We start from the raw sequence: 15,880 nt of genomic DNA on the forward strand, positions 1-15,880 counted from the left end.
GACAACCAAATGCTCCCAGAGCCAGTCTTTAAGATCCACAAAGAACTCTTATAACACGCTGAATTCAAATCTATGTCTATTAAATAGAATGAGCTTGTTTGTCCATCTGAAATTGGAAGCAAAGACACTTGAGGTCAGCCTCACCCAACTTTCACAGATGAAGCATGTTGGGTATAGGAGTTTCATAGGCCAGTTGGGGTCATCCTTAGTACCACCCTTTAAGAAATATCAGCATCTATAGCAGCCCCCTACAATTTTCATGAAGTCTGAAATCAGGGGAATTTTTTTATGTAGAGTTTTTACTAGTTTTCAGTGCTTCACGATATTCAATTTTGAGAGAGAGGGAAAGGGGAAGAGGAGAGATGGAAGGGGAGGGGGAAAGATGTTGAGGGACATGTTAGTAGTGGAGAAAGATGGAGAGGAGGTTTAAGGAATAGATTTGGAGAAAGGATAGGATAGGGAAGGAGGAGAGAGAAGGGAGAGGGAAGGAAGAAAGAAAGGAGAGAAGGGCAGAGGGGGTGAAAGGTGGAAAGAGTGAGAGAGGCAGGATATGTAAACCGAAGCTAATTTCCCAATAAGAAATAATGGGAAATGAATTAATCCATTCCAGACTACCCAAAAACTTCACTTCAAAATAAATTTTATACCTAATTCATCGAAATCTACATTATAAAAGTATGTTCAAGTTATTACTTACCCTTGCTGATGACTGCTGTTGGCGTATGGAAGATGGTGAGTAGGAGGGAGGAGGAGAGGTGTTGCTGTTTGGAAGGGGAGTCCCCTTCCATTATAACATCAGGCAGTGAGGACTTCACTGGTGTGCACTCTCTGGCACGTTTTGCCTGCATACCACTAGGACTTGCTTGTCTTACTAAGAATCTGTCTAAAGACACTTGTTTTTCCCTACATTTTAACACTTGTCTGTAGTAAGACATCACATTGTCATTTAAAAAGTCAATGCAACGGCCTGCTACAGCTTTATCTGGACGAGCTTTTTTTTCAACAAAACTGTGCAGTTTTTCCCATACTTCACACATTTTCTTAATGAAGAAGGGACATCCTCTACTGCTTCTACTCACAACTATTTTCTTAGGTTGAACCTTACCACTGGCTTTCTTGGGACCCATGGTGAGATATATAACAACAAATTTTATGCTCAAATATCAAAAAATCCGAAAAGAAACAGTAAATCCTTGTGAAGAATTCAGGTGGGATAGTCACTGGGCATGAGGCACTGGTAAACTGAGCGGCAATCGCCGTGCCACCACGCGCTAGGTCGGCCCGTACGCGTATCAACACCCTCGTATCCCGAGGCAACGCTCATATCCCAATACAAATTTTCTGAGCAAATCCTGCTTGTAACCCAAAAAAACTCGTAACCAGGGGTGCTCGTAAGCCGAGGTACCACTGTATTAGCCATTGAAAGTAATATGTGGATTGTACATACTGTACAGTAATAAATTACAATGTTGGAATGCATCTCTGTAGGAAGTGTGCTACAGGGTATAACGACTCCATATTACACTGATTCTGTTAGCAGTTTGGTTTCCAGCATCATTATCCTCATGCTAAAAGGGGGATTGACTGTAGGTAAATCAAAATACTCTACTGTAAAAAATATGAGATTTTATAAAAGTAACATCTTACCAAAAATTGCTGCAATCTCAATTAGGTGCTGTTCTGTTAGGTGATTCCTGGGATCTATTTCAAAAATAAGGACATGGTTAACACCAGATGATCTCCAGCCATAGATGTTGATGCCAATAAGGAAGAGGAAGAGAATAATCATGAGTGGAGCTCGGAAGAGACGCAGGACAACTTCTATATTGTGAGAACCCCAGTGGAAGATGCCTGAAAAACAAAACTATCATTAACGAAAAATATATATAAGCACAAAGTATGTATTCACATGTGTAACAGCAAGGAAAATCTGCATATTAGACCTTAGGTGACCTGGGCTACTATCTGAAGCCAGTAAAGCACATCTCTATTTACCCTACAGCAATGAGGCAATGAGCATTCACCCCACAGCAATGATCATTTTCCTTGTTTACCAGCAGGTGCATAATTTTCCCCAAGGAATCACTTGGTTCATTGCACTCATGCTTTCTGATGGATTTTCCTCAGCTGTGTGTTTGTTTCTCTTGCTGTGTTACATGAGCCAAATTCTGGTCCTGGCTCCCAGGAGCTGATGGGACTCAGAGGCCTGATGTATTAGACTATGGCTCCGTGAAACCAGAGTTTAACTCGAGGAGCCCAACTAACCTAACCTAACCTAAACTCGAGGAGCCCAAGAGAAGTATCATGCAGAAAAGAACACATTGCTTGGATAATGCCCTTAAAATTTGCAATATTTTGCTTAATAACAATAACAGTCAAAAGAAATCATTGTACCTGTAAAGTTCGACCTTACGGATAACATAGTTCTTACAACCACACCTGCCAAATGTTGTAAAGCTTGACCTTGCATTATTTATGGAGTTCCAAAAGCTATATAATTATCAAAGCAATATTCTCAAAATAATTATCCCATCCTCCTGTTCTGGTAGTACTGTACTTATAGTAACGACGAGGACCATAGTACATATACACTGGCGTACAACAAAATTAGAAAGTAGAAATCGGCGCTATTGAATTTGGACAAACTGGAAAACTATTTTCTGCTTATGTTGCAAAGATAAACTAACCTAACCTAACCTTCCTAGGCCTAATATAGTACATATGTGTGCTATGCTAAGCTTAGGAATACTTAAAGTTTGTTTCTTAGCTTCATTGTTTCTGTCTCTATAAAGTGAATAGTACAACGTTCTACTATATAATTGCTTAGAACGGCAATCTTTGTACTATGGTGCAGTTACAAAAACTATTATCTAAACAGGAGAATGGGTTGAAATAATATAATTATCTGAACAAAATAAATCTATAAACAGAATGTCTTTCTGTCTGAGGTTGTTGGGCAGGTGCTTAGGGCTGACCTCACCCAACTTTCTAAGATGAATTATGTTGGGTATAGGCTATTTGGGGTCGGCCAATGTAAAATGCTTAAAGAAATACTGTACAGTGGAACCTCGATTAACGAATTTAATCCGTTCCGGCACCGAGCTCATCATGTGAAACGCTCGTCTTTCGAAACAAATTTCCCCATTTAAAATAATGGAAATAAAATTAGTAATCCGTTCTACCGCCGAAAAACATCAATATGATATTCGATTTTTAAATAATGGAGCAGCCTACGTGACATACACTGAACAAACCTTTATGACTTTCTTTTTTTCAAATTTGTTCAATTTTTTTTTTCATTTTTTTTTTTAAGAAAATGGAGTAGCCTAGCTGACATATACTGAACAAACCTTTATGACAATTTTTCTTCAAATTTGTTCAATTTTTTTTAGTTTTTCATTTTTTATAGAAAAATGTTCGTTCAGTGTATGTCAGGTAGGCTGCTCCATTTTGTTTAAAAAAATAAAAAATAAAAATAATAATTGAACAAATTTGAAAAAAGTAAAATTGTCATAAAGGTTTGTTCAGTGTTTGTCAGGTAAGATGCTCCATTATGACATTTTTTCTATTTTTCATATTTGTACAATTTGCTTTGTATTTTTCATTTTTTTTATTAATAATGGAGAAGCCTACTTGGCACACACTGAACGAACTTTTGTGACATTTTTCCTTTTTTCAAATTTGTTCATTTTTTTATTTTTATTTTTTTTTTAACAAAATGGAGCTGACAATTACTGAACGAACCTTTATGACACTTTTTTCTTTTTTCCATATTCTTTCAATTTTTTTTTATTTTTCATTCTTTTTTTTTTGTTAGAAAATGTAGTAGCCTACCTCACATTCACTGAACGAACCTTTTTGACATTTGTTCTTTTTTCAAAATCTTTCGATTTTTGTTTCTAATTTTGTCTAAAAAACAAAAATCTATGCTTTGCAACATTACAGCAGTCACCCCTTTACATCCCAGCATCATTAGCATCTTTAAAACAAAAACAAAAAATTATCTGCATCGTCGGAGGTGTCTGAGAACTTGCGAGAACCAGTGGGATCGCTAGGAAGCACCATGTGCTTTTCTCGTTAATCAAGCGAAAGCTTGTCAATTGAGAGACATTTTTGCCAAGTGGCACGCTTGTTATTCAAAATGCTCATTGATTGAGGTGCTCATTACTCGAGGTTCCACTGTATCATCATTTATAAAGAACACCCTCCTGCACTCTTCATGTAGTCTGAAATATTTGTTGTTTTTCCCAAAGAGTTGTTTAGCAGTTTCATAATAAATTTTCTGGGAGGATGAGCAGGGAAGAGGAGGGAACAAAGGCAGGAGGAGGAGAGACGGAGGGACGGAGGTGGTGTGGGGAAAAGAGACCATAGTGCAGCTGGATCCCACTTGTACCCTTTCTAGTACAGTACATAATAAATGCATTTTTAATTTTTGTTTGAGAAAAAATGCCAAGTGAGGAAAGGCTCCATCTTTATTAAGAGAGAAGAGGTAGAATTACCATTTCTACTGGCACATAAGATACACCTCCACTTAAAACACACTACCAATTTTAAAAAGATATTTTTTTGCCATTTTTTTTTTAATATGTTTCATCATACATTTACTGAAAGTGATTTTAATGCATAGTTTCCTTATTATTATGTTCTTTTGCATAAGCTATGGCATCAGGCTTAATCTTACTGTTATAACAACATATCCTGTCTTCTAGGAAAAATCTGAAGTTTTCTGTAAAGAATATTCAAATAAAAAAGCTGAAGATAAAATCTGTAATTACCTAATTGTAGTTCCAGGACAAGAGAACTGTGCTTGTGGTATTCTCATTATCTCTATAATTTTTGTCAGAAAGATGTTTTAAAGCTTGCAGTGATTTTGGATATGTGATTTCTAATTTATATTTGTTCATTTATCTACCAGAGCCATAGAACACTAAAGTGTACCATAATGAATTTACTTACTAAACAGCCAATTAACAAGTTGGTTTAACAAAAAATCCAATCCACACATGAAATGAAAAGAAAAATGATGACATTTTGATACATCATAGGCTATCATCAAGTCATGTGGGTCCAGAATGAACCGAAACATCATCATCACTCATTACATATGTGTGGGTTGAGTTAGAGGAACCTCGATTCATTGAACGTCGATTTTGCGAATCTCTGGATGGAAAACACGCCTTCCATGCCAGATTTCCTCACCCGATTCGACGAACAAGAAGCGGAGGATTGCTTAGGATGTTGGGACCGACAGATGGAGGCAACATTACAAGAAATAGTTGAGGGGCCTTGTGAAACCACAGAGTACATTTAAAACAAAATTTTATGGTTCATTAATTTTGAGATTCCCCTGGTTTTTCCTTCACAAATATGAGTCCTATTTACTTTGAAAATGAGGTTTCAAGGCTAGGTTGAAATTCAAATTTCACTCAGTGAAATCAGCCCATTGAGCATGGGGAAATATTTGGGTATGAATAGTAACATTCTTAATATGGCTCCAATCATGTTTTTGATGAGTTTAGTAGAGGGACTAAACATTACAAGAAATAGAAGGAGCCTTGGGAAAGTTATTGAGGATATTTAAATCCAAATTCTATAGTTTACTTTCATTTTCAGTTGGCAAGATTTTAATTCACTCAGGTATGGCCCTGCTTTCTTTTGAAAATAAGTTTTGAGTCTGGGGATGTGAGAAATATGCTAGATGTGGTTAATTCTTTTTTGCAGACATGTTCATTTCATAGTTGTCTATTATATTATAGACTGAAATAAAAATTTGCTAAGAGAAATTAGCCCATAGGGTGTGGAAAATGCATTCTAGAGGCATCTAATGTTGCAATAAATTGGGGTTGGTCCCATATAGTTCATTGAATGGCGGTGGCACTGTATTTGTTTCAGCTACGTTATTGTGGCATTTTCTGCAAGATAGTTTAGTCACTTTTACTTAAGACATTTATGAGTTATAAGTATAAACAGCCAAATATAGATAGTATAGAGATATAGACAATGATATACAGTGAGAAAGTCAAAACAGACAGCCAGATCAAATCCCATTTGAGCCTTATTGGAATACTGTATTAATGATATATTTAAGTAGGATATGAGCCTCACCTGAAAGAATAACCGACACAACTAGGACAATAAATGCTCCCGAGAAGAGCCCGACTTTAAATGTAGTCCAGGGGCTCTGAGCTTCACCGAGGGGAGGCACACGAAGCCTTTTCATGGCCCTCTGGCGATCACCTTGCTCCAGTTCGGACGTGAATGTGCCTTCAACCTGAAGTGAAACAAGTACTAGTATCCATGAAGATTTTTGCTTCTTTAAAAACAAATTAGTGACCATCAACTGTCTCTAGGCAAATTCCATTTATTTTCTTAAGTCAAAAGTCATTTTCTATAATAATTATTGTAATTTATTTTATAATATTGTATTTGGATATAGAGTTTAGTGCAGGGGAAACAGAAGCACTAAGTGAATCAGCAATATTCAGCGAGTGTGTGGGGGAATATACACAATGTACGTATATTGATATACATTCATTCCCTTGTCACAAATACTACTTACATTCAGTCTTGTCTCTCTTCATCAGTCCGCCATCATTCAACTGTTCAATTACACCTAAACCATTTCAACACTCTTCTCAGTCTTGCAGTTTACTGATATTGTATACTATGTATTTCCATTTCTACTGCTTGATTTTGATTTGTGAGGATCATAAGAGTGTCTAACAACCATACTGGAGAATCAGCACAACCAATATTATGAACATCTGATCACATCTTTTCTTACCCTGTTATTAACCCAGATTTTCATTGCACCATCCATTTTTATTCCCTGGCTGACTCTACCTTCGACTTCAATTGCACAAATTCCTCTTATCAATCACACATTCCCAGGTATGTTCATACCTGGGAATGTACCAACCACCTTCAACCCTTCACCATTCACGTTCAATTTATTTAACAATTTCCTTCCCGCAACACCATTTCTTTTACTTTTGTCTAAATTCACTCTTAAGTCTTTTTTTACATACCTCAAAAAATTTTCAAATAATTTATACAACTTTCACTCTTTGCTGAGCTGTATAAACATCAAATTTAACACAGTCCAATTCCACATATTAGGCCTAGACATTAAGTTTACACCTGTCTCTAAACATTCCTACCATGGACTCCTTCATGACCACATTCTGGTACTGAATAACCAAGATGACACCACACAACATGTCTGGGGTCTGGTAGCTGAATGGACAGTGCACAGGACTCGTAATCCTGTGGCTCGGGTTCGATTCCCGGCGCCGGCAGAGACAAATAGGCAGAGTTTCTTTCATCCCGATACCCCTGTTACCTAGCAGTAAATAGGTACCGGGGAGTTAGACAGCTGTTACGGGCTGCTTCCTGGGGAAAAGGGGTGAACAAAAAATAGTTAGTAGTTAGTAACAGTTGATTAACTGACAGTTGAGAGGTGGGCCGAAAGAGCAGAGCTCAACCCCCGCAAGCACAACTAGGTGAATATAACACTGACATATACCTACAGTAATATCAAATCAGTCAAAGTTCACCACTAACTAACACATGCACTACTGCCTATATAACTTTTAACAGTGATTAACAAATGCTATATACACTCATCACTCCAAAGTTCTTCTCTGTTAATAGTGTCATATGATTTTTCCAAGTAAATGATTGCCATATACACCTTACAATACACAAGGAAGTCACAATAATGTGACGTATCTATGAGAAAATCGGTACCTCCGAGCTCCTAGTGCATCCGGAAAAATTTCAAATTATATAATATTTAGTATATCACAGTCTATGAGTTAAGGCATGCATCTGGGGTTACCCCCAGGATGTTGGTACCTTCCCCATCTTGCTCCAGACTCCCAAGATTCCACCCATTAGACTCCTACACCTTACAATCTTTCTCACAGGCCTTCCCTATAAGCTCTCAATGTAAATATATGAACATAATGTAATATTTTACATTCTTACACACTAGATGTAATTAGCCTAGTGGACCAAACTCTCACAAGTCAAGCCTGGCCTCGGGCTGGGCTTGGGGAGTAGAAGAACTCCCAGAACCCCATCAACTAGGTATCAACTAGCGTCATATATATATAGTCTTCATTCTTTCAGATTTTTATATAAAGTTTAAACTGTTCTAAAATCCTGAACAATGACAAATTGTGAATATTTTGACACTATAAATATGTAAAATTCCTTACCTCTTGAATAAGTTTGTCAATGTCTTTATTAGTGTTGAAAGGAGAGCCATCAACATTGTCTTCTCTCCACCTAGCCCCATTTGATGTGGTCATGAGCTGGTAAAAGATAAATATTTAGTTTAGAACACGTTCCATACACTGTGCATGCCACTGCATCTATATATCATCTCTCCACATATCACAGTTATTCATTTACTATTAAATAAAATCAGAATTGTTTAATTACAATTTTCTGAGCCAGTAAAATTTGACTATGTAATTTGACAAAGATGTTGGCATCTGCATCCTGGAGATGCATGTACGGTATGTATATGATCACTTGCAGTTCCTTTAGCTCTGGTCCAAGGATGAAGACTTAGTGCTGGGTGCACAAGCTTGAATACATTCACATCACTGGTGCGTGACTATGCATTTTATGTATCTATTAGCTCTTTCCGACAGGTACAGAGCTTAGGGAAATGCTCAGGGCACGTCATAATTGCAGGTCACGTCTTTAGCCTACCGTCTAGGGCAGAGGTCCTGTGATCCATTCCATGTTTTTACCTGATTTCTGCCCTCCTGTGTTGCTAGCCATAGTACCTGAACAGTAGTGAACATGAGCTTGAGCCTAATTTCCATTAGCTCCCATTTTGAAGGGTGCCACACTTTTTTTTTATGCTAACAGTCATGATGAAGAATTCTACCTATTAAGCATTACTTTCACCCTTGGGTATGTCCTATTTGCCAGCTTGGGCAGTAGTCTTACAATTCTATTTCTAGGTAATAGGGTTGTATCCCAAAATCTTGGTGCTGGAAACTAAATTTTTGACTCTTGCAAATATCTTGTAGCTCGCAATCTTTTCCTTGAAGATGCAGCGAGGGTTTTGGTCCTTACAATTAGTGATTTCCACAACCGAGATCAGAAGTGTATTAATTATCCCGTGTCTAGGCTTCCCAACCATTTCCTCTGGCTGAGCCACCCAAACAATTACATCTGTTCTAAGGGAGAGGTATTCCAAACAGTCAGAGCTCCTGCAGGAAAAATCTGCTCTGATTGCTTTTGAGTGGGAGTGTTGGCTTTCTTTCTCCAGGAAGACTTAGTTCCGTCAACCTGTGGTTAGGAGTCCTGTGCCAGATATGTTTAAGCCCTAGATGGAGTAAGGGCTCAAGGGGGCACTTTGGAAAAATCCTCACTGCACTGGCGTGATGACCTGGTCTCAATGTTGTTTGGATGTTATTTACCCTCTCCTATTCCTCTGGCCTGATGCTTTCCCTCACCATCACAGTGGGTAATGGTGTACATAGTATGATAATGAATCACATATACTGTACTGTATTTTATACTCCATTTTTCAGATCTCATTTACCAAACTTCTTGTATAATCCAACGTAAAATTTCTTATTCAATCTGTTACTTTGAAATTAAATTTAATTTCAACTCGCCTCAACTACTGTGTGTGTGTGTGGTTGAAGTCTTATGTTTTGTAAGGAAACATTAACATTATTCACTTGTTATTTATAAATATGTCACACTACAATTACCAATCATATACCAATCTTTCATTATTACTAACTAAATTGGTTATTATTGTTGGCTCTTTAAAGAAGCATTATAATATCAACTTAAGAACATAAGAATTAAGGAAACTGCGGAAGGCCTATTGGTCGATATGAGACGGCTCCTGTTTATATCAATACCTTTTATAAAAGCCTCAGATAAAACATTTATGCCACACTTCCTGCCCATTAATCAATTTAATTGTCAACAATTATTGTAATTCACACAAGCTGGCATATTTCCACTTAAATCTATGCACTACTAAATCACTAATAATTACAGCTTGACATCTTTCCACCAAATTCCAGACTACTGTGGAATGGCGAGTACAGTCAGCTCACAACTAAAGAGTTTTGCGCTCAATTTCCTCACAGGATGAGCCATTTGGCCACATGTGTTTACACCTGAAGCCTCTGTTCACCTAGCAGTAAACAGGTGCCTGGGAGTTAGGTCAGTAGTCAGGTCATTGCGGCCTTGCTTCTTGTAGGTCAGCACTTGATCCTTGATGGTCTATGTGGTTGGGCATTACTCCTTCACTCTGTTCTCCTATTCCTTCCAAGCATTATAACATCATACTAGCTTAGTATTTTCTCCTCATAATTACCTAATCTTTACATAATGGGAAATACCAGTCATTGGCCTTAAGGAGACCTCACTAAGTCTAACAAACTTCACCCCTTAACAATGGAAAACCAGAATATTCATCACTTGATACTAACTTTATCATGTTTCTTCAGAATTTTTCTAAACCCAGTGAAGTTTAGGTTCTGGTAGTTCTGAAGGAGGATAAGGCTCAAATAAAACTCGGAGAATGCCAGCTTAAGGTCTTGCATCTTTCTTGCCGGGACATTTAGTTTGGGCAGAAACGTGAAGCCCTTGCGGTTGCGGAGCCCATCCCCATGTTGCTCTTTTGATGCTTGAAGGTCTGATGTAAGTGTGGTATATTTTCTTGTAGCTTCAGCCATTTTTTCTGAAAAAAAACAAAAAAAAAAAAGACATATACTTTAGTCCACCTCTTGTGCCAGTGTAGGGACCCATAGCCTCGGAGAAGAAAATACTGTAGTTATACTAAATAAAAACAACATAGATGGACACCAAGAGCTAGAGCTTCCTCTCCGTAAGTACAATAAGGTGAAAATATAAATACCGTACTTTAAATAAATGCTATCAACTTGAGCTAAATTGTAAAATATTTTAGGCAATGCATTTAGAAAATATCAGTGTGATATTTATAAAATATCTAATTCATTAGGTTATATTCATTTGTTCTTATTAAAGAGTTCATTATGATGATGATTTGTAATTCCCTCCTTATACCACTGATTTGTGTTATTTCAGATATCACGTGGGAAAGAGTTGTTAACCATCCCCCTCCAAGATAGCATATCCTGCTATCATGCAGAGGATGGTTAAACAGGTTGTGTAGGACTGTGTGTACACCTACATTAGCTAATACCTGTCTATGGTACAGTGAATCTGAAAGTGATTGATTGTCACCTTCTGGGAGACCCAGAAAATTATTAAATTACATATTTCTGTCGACAAATTCTCAAGACCCTGGCTTCCTGAGGTAAATGTGTACTTAAGCTCCAAAAGTTGCACCGCCACCCAACACAACAGCGTCAGAACTGGGGTGCTTGTGACTTATCAGGTCTGCATATCTGAGGTTCCCTTCATGCTGGACACTTGGTTGTAGCCAAACTTCTCTTAATAATGTCATTAGACAGCTTCGTATCTAGCAATTTTTTCCTTTGACATGTGACAGATGAGATCATGGTTGCTGTATTGGATTGCCGATGCATAGCCACAGATGCACCGGTGTTTAGTCGAGATAAGTGTTGCATGGTGCAGAGCAAAGATTTACTTAAAGACCAAACAGTCCAGGCAGGTGCCCAAAAGGGAATTAGTATCAGCCAACAGGAAGGTTTTAAGTTGTATATATTTTTGTTCTTTTTACGATTTGCTCAATATTTATCATCATTTTATTAATAAACTACAAAAATGGCATCTCCCTGCAAAATCCATGACTGATTAAATGTCTGATTATATAGATTGATTTTGATTGTTGCCGCCAGAGGCGGGTATACATTAATCCTAATTCTTCAGAAATTAACTATGAATTAAGAATTATAAGAACAAATATGAGCAATAGTTATATAAATAAATTACGTGTTATATAAAATGCAGCATATCTGAAAAAGAGTAAAACCTACCCGAGAAGAAGGTGTTGATCTTTGCTAATTCTTTGTCACACACTCTGAAGAACTGTTCATCAAATCTGGCATAATACCGAGTGATGACCTCCGCCTCTGTGACCTCAGAGGATGGTGCTTGCTCCACAGCAGCATACAACATAGCCTATAAACAAAATGAAATTGTGGTCATATATAAAACAACCATAGCTGTAGTTCCTTAACCCTTGGATTGCTCAAGTGTTTAAAAGTACAGTACTTCGTTGTGGTCACATGATCACATGACAAAAATAGTTAAATTGAATAGGAAAAAATCGTATATGGCAATTTGCCCACAGGGGGTAATTTTATTTTATATATATATATATATATATATATATATATATATATATATATATATATATATATATATATATATATATATATATATATATATATATATATATATATATATATATATATATATATATATATATATATTATATATATATATATATATATATATGTCGTACCTAGTAGCCAGAACTCACTTCTCAGCCTACTATTCAAGGCCCGATTTGCCTAATAAGCCAAGTTTTCCTGAATTAATATATTTACTATAATTTTTTTCTTATGAAATGATAAAGCAACCCTTTTCTCTATGTATGAGGTCAATTTTTTTTTATTGGAGTTAAAATTAACGTAGATATATGACCGAACCTAACCAACCCTACCTAACCTAACCTAACCTATATTTATAGGTAAGGTTAGGTTAGGTAGCCAAAAAAAGCTAGGTTAGGTTAGGTTAGGTAGGTTAGGTAGACGAAAACACATTAATTCATGAAAACTTGGCTTATTAGGCAAATCGGGCCTTGAATAGTAGGCTGAGAAGTGCGTTCTGGCTATTAGGTACGACATATATATATATATATATATATATATATATATATATTATATATATATATATATTATATATATATTATATATATATATTATATATATATATATAATGAGAGTACATAGCATTGATGTTTTTACATCCTTGTAAAACCACTAAAACACAGCATTTTGGGCAGGTCCTTAATCTATTAATCTAACAGATAATTTTAAGTAGGTAATTTGAAGCAAAATTGAAAAAGTTAACAGGTACATTGTAAGAAAATTTGAAGAAAATTAGTAGATACATTTTAGTAAATTGTAGCATAATTGTACCTGTCGATTATCGACAGGTACATTGTAGCATAATTTGAGGATTATTTCTAGGTACATTGTAGTAAAATCTGCATTCAACATAACCATGATATAAGATGACAGTGATTACAATGGTGAAGTTATATGGCTTAGGCACATATTTTGGGGTAGCACAAGATACAGTGCGAATGTGAAGCACTAGGTAGAAATCTATGAGGATGAAATTAGGTACTTTTTGTGTTACTTTTGAATAAGGGATAGATTGGACAGCTTTTTAATGTGTTACGGAATGAGTTCCATAGACTAGGTCCATTTAGTTGCATAGTGTGTTTACACAGAATTATTTTGACTCTGGGGATATAAGAGATATTTATTTCTGGTGTGGTGATTATGGGTTCTATTACATCTGTCTTGGAAGAGTTTGAGATCAGGGTTTGCATCTAGAAACAAGGTTTTGTACATGTAAATGGCACAAGAGAATGTGTGGAGTGAGTGTATGTTGAGCATGTTGAGGGATCACATATAGTGACTGGAGTATGGAATACTCCATATGCTATAGAGTATATACCATATATACTATATATATACCATATACATGGTATGGAGAATAGTATGGATTAATCAATTTCAGCAAATATAACCTGTCAAGAAAAACATGAGGTGAGAAACTTGCCTTCATCTCTTCATAACTGATGTACTGCTTCCGCCATTCAGGCGTGATGTGTGCCGCAAGATGTTCGGCAAACTTCATCTTGGTGGTTGATTTTAATATACAGGAATAGAAGGACTAGATGACCACAGCCTGCAATTAAAGAAAATATAAATTAAGATCCCACAGTTCAAAGTCTAATCATGAATATTAGACAGCTAGCCAATAGAATGCCTAAATCATCATGCCATAACAAGGAAGAGAATCTCAGTAGAAAACTAGTTTTTGGGGGTTCGAATTCTTGGCAGGACAAATGGTTGTGCACTTTTCCTATCACCTAATGACCTATTCACCCAGCAGTAAATAGGTACCCAGGAGTTAGTCAGCTTGTTGTGGGGTTCCATCCTGGGGAGGTCACTAATTCAACCTTGGGAGTGACTTTGATATTAGCCTTACACATACAGTATATACACATTGGCTGCTTATCCCGTGACACAATGAATTATTATTAAATGAATTATTAAATAATTCATATAATAATAAGTTAAAGCAAAAAATTTCCATGTCCTGCAATTTAATAATAATACAACACTGTACATCAAAACATTAAAAAATGCTTGTTACAATTAAAAATAATTCTAAAATAAAGTTAATCATATTCTACACATTATCATCCCAGTAAATAATAAGTGTAACATTAAGATAAATGTATCTTGATTCACCCAAAATTAATTATTTCTCTTAAAATACTGGTCTTGCTGACAGAGGACAATGTAACCAATTAAGGTTTGTAATTTAACAAATTTGCTTTATTGAAGACGATGAGTCACAATAACATGGCAGAAAATATGATTACCAAACAACACATCAGAAAGTGACAAGAAATGACAACATTTCGGCCCCTCCTGGACCATTATCAAGTTGTTTAACAGAAGAGAGGAGGGTACAGGCAAAAATATATACTGTATAAGAGCGAGAAGAGAGGTGAGGAGCAGGTATGAGAAAGGTAATAAGGTAAGAATAGGATGAATGTAAGAATAAGAGGAAAGGTAAGAATACGAAAAGGGGGTAGGAATGGGCAGAGCTTAAGTCAGATCACATTTGTTAAGTAGGTTAGAGCATTTAACTTTATTATTGACATAGGAGTAAGAGTTTTAGAGCACTCATTTTATATCTCAATTCTTCGCACATGACTTTAATTAAGTGTATGGAATCTGGTATATAAGTAATTATCAAAAAAGGCACCAAGCTGGGGAATCTGGTATATAACTTTATCTTAATAGTGTAAGCTCTGATATTATTACAGACGTCCCACTAAATACCGTATAGGAAATGTCATCATCACAATGTCATTCTGGCGGCACCAGTGCAGTGATGCAGGGGAAATCATCTGTAAATGGTTTGGGAGTGGGAGCATTCAGTGAGCAGAGCATCAACCTGGCAGCTTAAGGTATTGTACAATGAACTTTGTTTCAAGTCAAAGCATAGGTTTATTTTTAATTATCTTCTTGGGAGGGAAGGGAGGAATAATAATTTAGAAAGTGGGCAATTTCCCACAGTGCAGGGATGTGACATTGTCGTCTCTCATAGTGTGGTCTGTGCACTCAGGTCACACGTGAAAGGTCCATTTGATCCCCAAGCAGGATGAGACAGTCAGGCACATTTCCTATTACCCGATACCTCTGCTCACCCAAGAGTAAATAAGTACCAGGAAGTTAAGCATCAGGTGACTGGAAATGTGCCCAACCATTTCTGTTCTGCCTGGGGATTGAACCCGGGTCCCTCAACAGTGAGCTGAGGACAGACAATGCACTATAGGACCCTAAAGGAGTTTAGTTGCAAATACTGTATCATCAACCCAGCTGCCCTAGAATCAGAAAATTATGTCTTTGTGGAATCTCATCAGATTGTGAGATACAACATTTGCACTAATTATAATTAATTATTTCATTGTGTTGGGGTTCAGGCAGCCAGTGAATTTTTACATGTTGGGTTTATTATGAAGTCCCCCAAGGTCGAATTACTGACCCCCCTCCCCCTATAATGTAACTCCACAACAAGCTGGGTAATTCCTGAGTACATATTTACTACTTGGTGAACAGAGCACTAG

At 36.6% G+C, this 15,880-nt stretch overlaps 1 protein-coding gene across 4 annotated transcripts in view; it reads right to left on the reverse strand.

Annotated features, from left to right (window-relative positions):
* The window catches only part of LOC123757449 (solute carrier family 53 member 1), a 74,363-nt gene that overhangs the window by 34,528 nt on the left and 23,955 nt on the right, over positions 1–15,880 (reverse strand). For all 4 annotated transcript variants that reach the window (XM_069327251.1, XM_045741074.2, XM_045741075.2 and 1 more), the window contains exons 2-7: positions 13,795–13,923; positions 11,973–12,117; positions 10,479–10,729; positions 8,223–8,318; positions 6,106–6,271; positions 1,648–1,851 (exon numbers count right to left, since the gene is read on the reverse strand). In XM_069327251.1, the coding sequence (XP_069183352.1) occupies positions 1,648–1,851; positions 6,106–6,271; positions 8,223–8,318; positions 10,479–10,729; positions 11,973–12,117; positions 13,795–13,872 (940 nt within the window). In that variant the 5' untranslated portion in view covers positions 13,873–13,923. The remainder of the gene's footprint in view (positions 1–1,647; positions 1,852–6,105; positions 6,272–8,222; positions 8,319–10,478; positions 10,730–11,972; positions 12,118–13,794; positions 13,924–15,880) is intronic.

The sequence above is a fragment of the Procambarus clarkii genome, chromosome 19 (assembly GCF_040958095.1).
Source record: "Procambarus clarkii isolate CNS0578487 chromosome 19, FALCON_Pclarkii_2.0, whole genome shotgun sequence".
NCBI classification, from domain to species: domain Eukaryota; kingdom Metazoa; phylum Arthropoda; class Malacostraca; order Decapoda; family Cambaridae; genus Procambarus; species Procambarus clarkii.